General features: G+C 49.2%; 1 protein-coding gene across 5 annotated transcripts in view; it reads left to right on the top strand.

Moving 5' to 3' along the window:
• LOC144165167 (sodium/mannose cotransporter SLC5A10-like) overlaps window positions 1-12,667 on the top strand; it is a 349,040-nt gene that overhangs the window by 62,210 nt on the left and 274,163 nt on the right. For 4 of the 5 annotated variants that reach the window (XM_077695276.1, XM_077695275.1, XM_077695274.1 and 1 more), the window contains exon 3: window positions 10,760-10,864. The exons of the other annotated variant lie outside the window; for it this stretch is intronic. In XM_077695276.1, coding sequence (XP_077551402.1) covers window positions 10,760-10,864 — 105 coding nt within the window. The remainder of the gene's footprint in view (window positions 1-10,759; window positions 10,865-12,667) is intronic. 5 annotated transcript variants of the gene reach the window in all.

Below are 12,667 nucleotides of genomic sequence, written 5' to 3'. Positions count from 1 at the left end.
CAGGGGCCCCGGGGCCGCTACGCCTGGCGCGCGGGCTGACTCCGCCTCTGGGGCCTCGGGTGCCGCACAGCAGAGCCTGGCCGCGGTGACTCCGAGGCCGCCCGTGCAAGCGGTGGCGACCTGCACCTTCCAGGAGGGACGGGAGGCTCCCCTTGCCAATGCATCGAGGGCTCCTTGGGGAGAGCAGCGACGGGTGTAATCGGGGCAGCTGTCCGTTCCATACCCCTTCATCACCGATCACGACGCGGCTGCTGGTGGCGCCCACCTGCCGCTCCCGCAGGATGCGGTGTGCTGTGGAAAATGCGGCCAGGTGGTGGTGCACGTCTCACACAACTACGGTAGTCTCCATCCGCCGTCGGCGAAAATTACGCCCACCTCCCCTCGCGGGAACCATGGTGTGATGCGACGCTGAGGGGGTTCAAGCGCATGCGGAGAGCGACAGTCGACCGAAAGGCCGCCGGAGAGCGGCACACCAGTTATATGCGCAGCGCGCCCGAAGGACAGGAGACCGCGGAGAGAGAGAGTACTGCACATGCGCAGCACCGCGCGCAGCGCGGCCCACCGGCGGAGTGAGAGCGCGCTGGGCCGCACACCCGCAGATGTTGAGAGAGAGTGTTCGCTCTCACCTGGGCATGCGCCGGCGCCAGTGCGTCTGCCCCGGCTATGATGCAACACAATCCAACACAATCCACTTAAATCCGATCCAATCCAAATCCAAATCCAAGCCAAGCCAAGCCAAGCCAAGCCAGTCGAATCCAATCCAATGCCCCTCGCGAGACAGTGTTCGCTATCGGAGAGGAGAGGGGGTGAAGGGAGGAGAGTGCGGACGATGGCGCCGGCGTCGACGACGGACGCGCGCAGGAAGGACAGGGCCGCCGACAAGAGATGCTCTCAGCGTGGCATCTAAAAACGCTGCGAGCGTCGGAAACAAGCTCTCCGTTGCCTCAGCAGCGGATCTACCGGACGCGGAGCTGGCGGCGTCGTGCCGGCGCCGCATGGTGGCCGACCCGGGTTTCGCGGCAATGGTCGCTCCGATCGTCCACTCAGCACAAGGCACTGGCACCGAGTCGGAGATGCAACACCCGACATCTCCTCAGGACCCGAGCCAGCCAGGCGAGTTCTTCGGAGTGCAAGAAAACGTTCAATATTGTCACGGGCTCCGTTCCTTGGCTCCTTACTATAAACAAAACCAGTGTCCAACCCCGCTCTGCGGGTATGCGCCCTCTGGCATGAGTGAACCCATAGGCTAGAGAAGAAGACGACGCTCGCTGATGTTGGTGTGCGTTCAGTTCCTGGGACATCGCGGCTGCCTTGTCTGCCTTCACTATCCCGTCTATTTTTGTAATTACAATATCTGAATACATCTCCTTCGTTAACACGTCACAATTGCACTGACAAAATTAAATATGCAATTGATTCGGGAAATTATGCTGGAGCCCTCTTCATTGATCTAACAAAAGCTTTTGATTCGATAATTCACAGCATTCTCTTTCATAAACTAACTACAATAGGCGTTGTAGGACCTGCTCTGTCACTGATTCAAAGCTACTTATCTGATAGAAGACAAGCAGTCTGTGTTTCACAAAATCTTTCAAACTTTAAAACCACAAACAAAGGCGTGCCCCAGGGCTCAATACTGGGTCCTCTGCTCATCTTAATATACATCAATGATCTGCCTAATTGTGTTTACAACTCTGAACCCTTCTTGTACGCCGACGATACTACAATATTAGCTACTGACAAATGCCTTCATTCTCTGACAGAAAAACTTACCTCTGACATTAACAATATTTTGCTGTGGTGTCGCCAAAACTGTTTGCATATCAACGCATCTAAAACAAAGTTCATGATCTTCCATTCGAGTCAGCGTCACCTTACACATGAACCAATTACAAGTATTAACAATCATGCCATTCAAGTAGTTAACCAATGCATGTTTCTTGGGGTTGTTCTTGACAGTCATTTAAAATATGCTCAGAACATTTCATATTTAAGGACAAAAGCTGCTCATGGCATCAGGATATTACTCAAAGCACGCCATTTCTTTAGTGTGTCAACTTTACTTTCTCTTTACTATGCTTTTATTCATAGCCATTTTACCTACTGCTTATCTTCATGGGGTAACACGTACCCCACTCATTTGATGCCATTCCAACATATCCAAAATCAGGCCATTCGCATATTAACTTTCAGTCCATTCCGCTCCCATGCTTCTTCACTACTGCAGCAGTTGAGTATATTATCTATCAATGAATTATTCAAATATACCCTAGCAATCCTGTTGTTTAAGTCATTACATAACATGGTACCTCTGAATGTTTTCACCCGGTCAAGTCTTGTTAACGTAAATTCCACTAGGTTTAATTTGCTGTTACCTAATGGAAAACAAACTGCCAATTGTTTTATGGAATTATGGAAAACAAACTGCCAATTTTGCCGCTTTCGTGTTTTTGAATTCCCTGCCAACTAACGTTAAACTCTCTTCGTCGTTGCATTTATTTAAAAGAGGTCTTCTTGAATTTTTTCTACAGCCGTAACCACATTGTCTCTTGTAATTGTCAATATGCAACTACCTGTCTTCTGTTACCCTTGACTATGTGTTAATTTTGTTGATTTATTTGATCTACTGACAATATTTCATGTACCATGGACTATGCGCTTACTCACAGGAGGTCCCCTTTCAGCCCTTGGCTCTGGGACCTCCTTCTGTATTGTCACTCATGTATACAGAATCAACGAACAAATAAACTCTTTTTCTGATTCTGATATCTTTCAACGGGAACCCCCATGTTCTATTCTTTTTTTCTTGTTTTTCTGTGTTCATTGTAAAACTCCGTTTTGGTAATGGTGGTATTCCTAAGTGCACCTCTCGTAGTCCTTTTTTTAAGGGGGGAGGGAGGTTTAGTGTTTCTTTTAGAATCCTGGTGTTTCTATTGGTTGGTTTTCTTGTGTAAGCGTGGAACTATTTCAACATTTCAAGATACATTTTTTTCTTTTGTAGCGAAGCCTTACGGCACATAAACGTAGAAAGTCTGCATGTTTAAGTTGTTTTCGTTTCTTTTGTTCTCCAGCTTGGCGTTTTAAGCCAGTAGAATTTTAAATCGTGCCTTGCGTATAGTTTTCCCGCGTAGCGTATTCTCCTTGCAGCATATTCCTTTTGGTGGGGGGGGGGGGGGGAGGGGAGGGGGGGGGGTATGTACAGTGCTCAGGGATTGAAACGCGACACTGCGAGCGCGTGGCCTGCGGTACATGCATCGCCGCCCGTGGACGCCCGTGGAAGTTAGCTGTTGCATGGTGGTATACCACGAGGATGAGAGCATTCTAACCGTAGGCTTGCTGCTTCCGGTTGCCAATAAGCGGGGCTGTGGTTCCCCGCAGCGACAACGGTGCGCTGCGAGCCTGGAGCGCAGGAGCGTGCCCTTCCGCGTGTCCTTCCGATGTGACACAGATAATGTGCATGTAAGTCATGGTCACGCTTATCGGAAAAAAAAAAACGAGCGTCTGCACGAAAGAATAGCCAGCTTTATTCCATGAAAAAACAAAATAGGAGGAGAGCCGACGAAGTACTAATGCGCACCGCACAATTCGCGAACGTGCCTGCAAAGGCGTCTTTCCTTTTTTTATTTTACATCCTGGAACAAAGTTTGCTGTTCCTTCGCACAGAAGTATCTTTTATTTAGATGAGCGTGACTGTGCATTACATGAACATTACTGTGCCGCATTGGAAGGGTACGCGTAACAAGAGCATGCACACACGATGTCGTGAAATAGGCTGCGTGCACAGCCGGGCTACTACCGTCGGTGCACAAACGCGTTCCAGCGCTACTAGCGTCATTAAATAAAGGTTAGCATAAATAAAGCGTAGCTTATTTAGTGGCTCTAGGTGCTACAGGCTCGCAGCGCCCCACTGTTGCTGGGGGGAACCACAGTCCAGCTCATTGGGAACCGGAACCGGAAGCCTACGGTCAACACGCTCTCATCCTCGTGGTATACCCCAATGAAACACCTAGCTTCCACGGGCGTCCACGGCCGGCGCTGCATGTACCGGAGACCACGCGCTCGCAGTGTCGCGTTTCAATCCGAGAGCACTGTACATGTGTGTCGTTTAGCTTGCTTTTTTGCTATTGTATATTGGGCATGAAGCAATTTTCTGTGATAGATTTTGTAGTAACACAGGCGCGCGCAGCGCAGCAGCATGGACGATGGCCGGGCAGTCAACGACAGCGTTTATTGTCAGAAGCGTGATTATATGCGTTGGCATCAAGAGAGGGTAAGGGAGGGGGGAGAGAGGGAGAATGAAGGCGCACAGGGCCAAAAAGAAAAGGTGAGCGCGCAGCTGGTTTTGCTGGCCGGTACAAAACGAACGAATACAACAGATTTAAACTTGATTTACTTTTTTTTTCGGGTCGTTTGTATTGTGCATGTTTTCGTTTTCAGGTTGAACTTGTTTAGTTTTTTGCCAGTAGCGTTTATCGCTCATGCAGTATCGTGCACTTTATACCTGTTTTTGTCTCTTTTGTACCGTTCTTGTGTATAGTGTTGTTTGCATACGGTGTTAAAGTGTTTAATAGTAGGGTTGGCTTAGTTCGGAGAAATGCATGAAGTGTATTATTGAGGGCTGGAGGAGAGGCTCATGGGCACTATCCTTGTTACCTGCATGAAGATTGTCCTTTTTGTTAGTAGTAGTCGGCCTGCTTCCACGTCGGGAAGGGCATTTAAGGAGGAGGGGATGTGGGGATATTAATTGGGAGTGTTTCCAAATACGCGAGCATGCTAGCCCGCGATCCCCTCTCCCCGAGGGGCGAGGATAGCCCCTCGCGCCCTCTCACTGGAAGGGGCATGGGTTGACCAATGCGCGCCGGTACATGGGCCACGTGGGGCGTGACGTAGTGGCCACGCCCAGGGGCTCGCGGCGGCGGGTGCACGTTTCGGTCTGACCCGGGTGAGACTGGCTGGGTGTCGGCTCCGTCAGGTACTTCGTGCTCGCACGCTGCTCGCTCGCTTCGGCCTGAGTGACCACCGTTGTCTCACTTCCGTGAGGTCGGCGAACGTACCGGGAGTCGGATTTGCATGCACCCTCTGGCTTCGCGCTCCCTGCTTCCGCAGGTGACTTGAGTTGTGGTTCGTTGCTCAGTCAGTCTGGTGGCCGGTTCCGGTCATAGCCGGGCCCTTCACCCCCAGCGCTTCGGTGGGTAACGCCACTGGACCAACAGCTGCCGAATACTCGCCGTGCGAGTCGGGCTGTGTGGCTTGAAGCATACGGTCGGCGGGTTCCCCCCTCTCTGCCCCTGGGCTAGGAGTGTTATACCAGGGCTGGTTGCTGTACTCTGGAATACCCGGAAGTAAAGCAGTTCAGAGGAGATACTTCGTCTTCTCGGAGGGACTGCGCACGCGTGGCGAGGGCCGCCGAAGCCGTTTACGGCTTGTCTCGCTCGAACCCATGGTGGGCACCATGGCAGGATAGACTGCATTGCACAGGTGAGGCCCACACCTCGTCTCCATGTTCCTTGAATGAATCATTTGCAAATTTTTCGATGCAAAAGAACTACGAACAAGCGAAGTGTTGGTTGAAGTGAAGACGCAGCAGTACGCCACAAATTCCCTGGCCCAAACTCGCATGGCTGATCTGGACATCACCCGCCGCGGTGGCTCAGTGGCTAAGGCCTTCTGCTGCTGGGGACAAGGTTGCGGGTTTGATTCCCGGGCGCGGCCGCCGCATTTCTGATGGAGGCGAAAAGCAAAAACGCCCGTGCGTACGAGATTTCGGCACACGTTAAAGATCCCCAGGTTGTCAAAATTAATCCGGAGCCCTCCACTAGGGCGCACCTCATCGCCTGTGTTGCTTCGGTGCTTTTTAAACCCTACAATCAATAAATCAATAAATAAATAAATAAATCAGAACTGGACATCGGTGTCACATCCCACCGGAGCCTCAACAGCTCGCGGGGTGATATCTAACTATGTTGTAAGTGAAACAGACGCCGTCCTCCTGGAAGGCCTGAAGGATCAAGGCGTTACAGCTGTTGGGAGAATCACCATCCCATCGCGACAATGTAGAAATACCAACAAAGCACATACTCATAATATTCAACAGATCAAAACTTTGCGAGTACATCAATGCTGGATACATTACGTGTAAAGTGCGTCTGTACATACTTAATCCGCGCCGCTGCTTCAAGTGCCAGCGGTTCGGGCAGGGTCGCTGCCGCTGCCATACAACCTGTGCGAAGTGCGCCGCACAGGACCACCCCACGTAAAGCTGTGACTACACCACGTTCAACTGTGCAAACTGTCAGGGCCCTGGCCGCACGTGGCATGGTCCCGCAGCTGTGGAAAGTTCCAACAAGAAAAGATCAGCAATGTGAAAGCCACCGAAAACATCTCCTTCCCAGAGGCGCGAAAGAGGCTCACCTCTGTCCCTCTGCTGATGCACGCCGGCGGGCGTACATCAGCATCGGGGGCGGGCGCCGCTCCGCCCCCGGGGGGCGGAGAGGCGTCTGGTTTCGGTAGGGGCCAAGTACCGAGAGTCGGACTTGGACCACTTCCCGCTCCCCCACCCCCCCCGGGTTGCCCCAGGCAGCCCAACCCGCCTCCGCACCGCTCGCTGAGCCAGCAGTGGCTGTGGTGGCAACCATGTCGGTTGGGGATGCCGCTGTATCCACTGTTACCTCTCCACCGGCTCGAAGCACACGAAAGGAGGCACCCGCAGCAACCCCCTCCACCGCCTCACTTCCTGCCCCATCTGTGGTGCTCCCTACTACCTAGGCACTGGCAGCGCAGGCAAAGAACACCCGAAAGGCTGCCAAGTCCAGTGGGCCCAGTCGGCTGGGCACCCCCTTGCCTTCGGATGACGGCATGGACGTCGAGCCGTTCCGGCTTGCATCACAGCAAAAGGAACAGGCTGTGGCGTCCAGGTCAGTCGAAAAAGTGAAAAAAAAACCCTTCCAAGTGTTCAAGCCCCGAAAGACCTAAACACGCACTAATTCGAGTTGCTCTAAACTTAAATAATGGGAAGAGAAAATATGCAATGGAACTGCAGAGGCCTTCTTAAAAATCTTGATGTCTGTGAGATATTGATTTCGAACCAGCCAAGTGTAATGGGTCTCCAATAAACCTTTTTAAACTCTAAACACAGGAATTTCTTGAATAGTAATATGGTATTTAGGAAAAACAGGGATGGCGGTGGGACATCTTCAGGTGGTATGCCCATCACTGCCCGAAAATTGTTGGCGTGTTACACAGTCCAATTATGCACAATCCTTGAGGCTGTTGTTATTCGTACAATAATATTTAATAGGTGAATTACGGTGTGCTCTCTTTACATCTGTCCTGATTTCCAGCTATCCAGTTCTGATTTCGAGGCGCTGGTAGATCAGCTTCCAGAATCCTTCATTCTTATAGGTGACTTTAATGCACATAATCCTCGTTGGGGCTTTTTGTGCACGGATGCCTCTATTAGCCTAACTGGGAAATTCCTAACATCTTCGGGAACATGCCTTTTTAATTAGCTACAGCGTTTATACCATAATGGACAACACAACACTTTCTCACATCTTGACATGGCAATTGGGGATGTTGACACTAACCCATATGGTAGTGACCACTTCCCTACCTCACTAACATACATAGGTATAGGCCCAAGCAGTCCATCTTCCCAGAGCAGGTTTAATGAATCAAAAGGAAACTGGAATATATGCACAGATACATATAAACTACAGCCCATAGCCATAGCGCACTTACACGTAGAGGAAGCCGCCCAACTCCTCACGTCGCACATCCTTGATGCTGCCAGAAAGTCCATTCCCTAGATGTCCAGTGCCCCGCCCAACCCAAGGAGGCCCTGGTGGAACTAGGACTTCAGGCGAGCACGAGAGGCCCAGAACAAGGCGTGGGGTGTCTTTCGGCGGTACCCGACGTCCAATAACCTTATCCTCTTTAAACGGGCACAAGCACTTGGGGAGCGTGTGCGCCGTGAGGAAAACAGGGAGAGTTGGCGTGCCTTCCTCATATTCATAAATTCATACTTCGACACTCACAAAATCTGGGCACGTATACGAAAACTCAAAGGACAACAAGCACACACCCTGCCCCTGGTTAGTGCAACAAGGGACACTCTCGATGAGCAGGCTAACACACTTGCACAATACTTCTACACGTGTCCAGTTCAGCACACTACAAAAATTTTCACTAAACAAAATGTCTTGCGAAAAAACGTCCCTGCGTGATAGCAACAAGTCGCACACTTTCTAGCATTCTCCTTTTTCAATTCATGAGCTGAAGGCTGCTCTGACCACATTCTCCAGGTACAGCTCCAACCTTCAGCTCCAGGTGCAAACAAAATTGCATACACTATGATACAACGCCTAAACTCCGACACCCTTGCAACACTCATACAAATAAAATATGGCTTTCGGGGCGCATTCCATGCTGTTGGAGAGAGGCCATAGTAGTGGCTTTCCTGAAGGAAGGCGAGGACCCTTCCTCTCCTGCCAGTTATCCTCCCATTGCCCTGACAAGCTGCGGTGTAACACAGATTGTAGGCGGGCCAGTTGAGTCACAAACAGCGCAGGAAGAAGACGATAGGAAGATCACACAAACACGGCGCTGACTCTGCTGTGTAGACTTCTTCAGTAGATCGTTAACAGGAGACTCGTGTACTTTTTAGAGTAGAACAGTCTTCTGTAGAGCTGCCAGGCAGGTTCAGGGTGAGACGCTCTACCAACGATCAACTCGTTTCATTAAAGTCATATATGAAAGATGCCTTCCACGACAAGCACAACAGTATGACAGTATTTTTTGACGTCGAAAAGGCGTACGGATACTGCTTGGCGGTATGGCATCCTCAGCTATTTGAAGTTTTTTGCCATGTCGGGTAGCCGGATGAACACGCTTGCCATTTACATGTCTGAAAGAACATTTCGCGTGCTAGTTGGAACTGCACTCTCTAGCGCTTATGAGCAGGTAAAGGCGTGCGTGCCACAAGGTGGAGTTTTGCGCTGCACCCTGTGTATTGTGAAAATGAATTCTCTTAGCTAGGCGCTGGCACCATGGATTTCCTGTTCAATTTATGTAGACGACGTTAAACTCCCATTTAAATCTTGTAACTTCTCTGTCAGTAAGCACCAAGTCCAGCTTAGTGTTAAAAAGCTAGCCGGCTGCACAGAGAGCAATGGTTTCAAATTTAATCCGGGAAAGTGGACTTGTTTGTTTTCCGACAGACGTGGCATCAAGCCGAATGCAGACTGTCTGCATCACATCGCTTTATGATCTTAAAGCCCCCCATAAGGGGCGGGAAACAGATACAACAAATGCAACACATATGCAGGATGGGTATAAGTACGAACAGGGGTAAACACTACAGAAAAGAAAAGAATACATATGCAGGATCGGTATAAATATTAACAGGCGTAAGAACTTGCAGAAAGCAAGCCAGAAAAAAAAGGCACAGCTAGAATGAGGGATACAAAAAGGAACACTCTTGAGTATTCAAATTGAATAGAAGCCAGTGACATTTTGTGCAAATGTTGAGTGCACGTCATGGTGGCAGTATCAGCGGTGGCGCCATTCCAGTCGGAGGCTGCGCGAAAAAAGGAGGCGGCAAATGTCGTGGTACGGGAACGTGGCCGGGCGGCATGAAAAGAGTGAGTGGTGCCAGGAGCCAACATCCGCCAGGAGGCAAGATATAGGGCGGGTGACCGAGTGGACTGTGATAGAGCTTGCGGAACAAACTGAGGCTGGCAGCCCGGCGACGAATGTTAGGGTTTAACAGACCAGATTCTAGTTTGAGAGATGAAACACTCCCGTTGTACGAATATGAGGAATGAATTAATCTAGCTTCTCGATTCGGGACTGATTGTAGTATGTCGGTTAAGTATGCTTGATGAGTGCTCCAGATAGGCGACGCGTGTTGAAGTTGGGTGTGAAATAAAGATTTGTAGGTAGCAGTTTTACATGAAAGGGTGCATGGCGTAGGTGTCGTTTTAAGAAAAGAAGCGATCTGTTGGCTGATGATATGATGTTGATAATAGGGGCTCGCATGTTAAATCGTTGGTCAAAGTGACTCCCAAGTACATATAAGTCAGGACATTTTCCAGTGTAACATTACCGATTTGATAAGAATAGGTGAGGGGCTGCGGCGACGGTGAAAAGAGAGGGATTTGCATTTGTTAGGGTGTAGTGTCATCAGCCAACGATAGTACTAGTTAAGCACGTGGTTAATATATTCTTTCAATGCAACTTGAGGTTATGGGTTAGTAACGGTAGGGTATATTAAAGAATCGCCTGCAAACATACGAATATTGCTGGATACATGGAAAGGTAGATCGTTAATGTACATTAGGAATAATATGGGGCCGCGAACAGATCTTTGCGGGACACCTGATGTTGCTGTCAGAGGGTAAGAGTTATGTCCATTAACAGTAACAAATGGGGAACTATTAGTCAGACATTCGCGAATCCAAGTTAAAATTTTAGTTAAAATATATTGAGGAGCCTTTCTTGTTCCACCCGGTACGTCATTGGGTCTTTAGCAATTATAGTCGGTTTTTCTTTCTGGCGTTCAACCGTTATAATAGGTGAAAACCAGCCAGAAAAGAAGAAATTCATAGTCCAGCGTGTCTTTTGACCATAGAATTCTCGGGGGGAACTCTCTTTAGCGCATTACGAATGTTTCTTAAATTATGAATATTTTGGCATGACACTCACTGGCGTTACACGCTATTTTGGTCGGCCTTCAATGTAGGCGGTAATTTTTTTCCAGGTCGGAGCGTCACTGTTTGCCAGCAACGTGGGTACGGACCACTTTGTGGGCCTCGCCGGTTCCGGGGCAGCGACTGGCATTGGCATCGCTGGTTTCGAGCTCAACGTAAGAACAGCTACTGTGATTGCTAAGTAACAGTACAGCCTTTGTCAACATATTGTGGGCCAAGCCGTAAACGCGGAGCCTGCAAAAAATTTATTGTAGAAGGTTATGTTTCGAGCCAGGCTGAAACTTTTCATGCTAGAAAAGACACCGTTCTTTCTTACTGCCTCAAAATATTTTCACATCAAAAGGTATAGCCAATTCTTGGAATTCTCTGTGGTCCAGAAGGCTCAGGATTGACCCACAAAATTTTGAGAAAGGGTGTACTCACAGAGCCAATGTAGAATTGGTCGAGTATCTGCTTCGCACGGCGCAAATAAATTGGAAAATGACAGCGCGTCTACAGACCCTGCGAAGTGCACCTTTACACTTTCTCCTTCACACCTTCACGCTATTTTGTGTTCTCCAATGCCGTGCTTATGTCTCACTAATGCCGCTCTCTCTCTCCTGAGGCCGCTGGCTTTCCCTTCCTCCTTTTCCGTCTGTCCGACGCTCTGCTCCTTGTCCACTCTACTTCTCATCCTTTACCCAAGCGTCGCGATCACAATTTTCCCCTAGGTTCCGATTTTGGTTCTTCTCCCGTGTCTTCTTGCTCGCGTCATTTCCCTCGGCTTCCCCCACTTATCGTACTCCTCTCTCCAACCCATTCTTATCACCTGTTCTCCCTCGTCGTTCTGTTCCCTTTCTCGTACCTCTCACTACTACCTCACTAACGTCTCTTGAACTTTCTTTCCCTTCCCCTTGTGCCTCATATTATAAGTTTCATTGAATTTCTTTACGGGTTTTAGTATTCTGTGGACGTGGACACACAATCGCAGCTTACAAAACCTTTGCTGTAAACGGCAGCTTTATGCTTTACTTTCTCGGTAGTGACGGCACGGGAGCCTAGGAGCAGATTCCGCACTGCCGCGTCGGTCTCCGGAACTTTATCGGCAATAGGAATAATCCGACAGTTCAAGCTACAACCGAACATTTCTAACTTAGTAGAAGAAAAGGCCACCGCCGATAGACAGCCAAGGGCATGAAACATGTAACAGCAGTGCACAACCTAACGTGACCTGGGCGTCTAAATGCGCTAAAATTCTTTGTCGAGTACTGCAACTCGAACAGTGCACCATTGTCAAGCAATTAATTCATTCCAATGGTTCGAGTGAGCGCGACGGCATTCCATGCTTATCTACGACGCCTGACAGCTCCGCTGCCAGGTCGAATCGGCTATCTATGCCGGCTTTGCATTTAGCCGGAAGGATGTCCCTCGATGCGCCCAAGTTCATTCATGTTGCTCGTAAACTTTGCTTTGTGCAGAGCACCGTTAACACGGAGGAATTAATTTGCACCTCCAGCTGAACGTCGTAGCTTGGCGCATTGGGAGTCGTCTGTTGGACTGCTGTTTATATGCACAGCCTCCATTCGGCACGCACGCTAGCCGTATGCGTGACGTGCTTTTACAAAAAAATCGTGTTGTGTGTTGATGTATTTCTGTAGAGTTTCATCTTCCGCTTGTATATAGATTGTGTGGAGTCTGTGAAGAATTTTTTTGATGGACTGTTGACGTGTTTCAACAAATATTTGGCCACGGAGTTTCTGTGGAACTGCTGATATATTTTTGCAGCCTTTTAAAGTAGATTTATGTGTACTTCTTGATTGACTTCTTACGGAGTTCCTGTAGAGTTTGACGAGTGATTTTCTAAAGAACTTGTGATGTACTTTTGCAGCCTTTTTGAGTAGATTTACTTCTTGATTCACTTCTCTGGCTTTAATGATGACATCTTCCGTACTTCATGACGCATTCTTACGGAGCTTCCT

This window comes from Haemaphysalis longicornis, unplaced genomic scaffold (assembly GCF_048455015.1).
Source record: "Haemaphysalis longicornis isolate Haplotype H1 unplaced genomic scaffold, Haemaphysalis longicornis Haplotype H1 scaffold_14, whole genome shotgun sequence".
Taxonomy (NCBI): Eukaryota; Metazoa; Arthropoda; class Arachnida; order Ixodida; family Ixodidae; genus Haemaphysalis; species Haemaphysalis longicornis.
The sequence above is the reverse complement of the archived record's forward strand: the minus strand, read 5'-3'. Positions and strand labels throughout refer to the sequence as shown.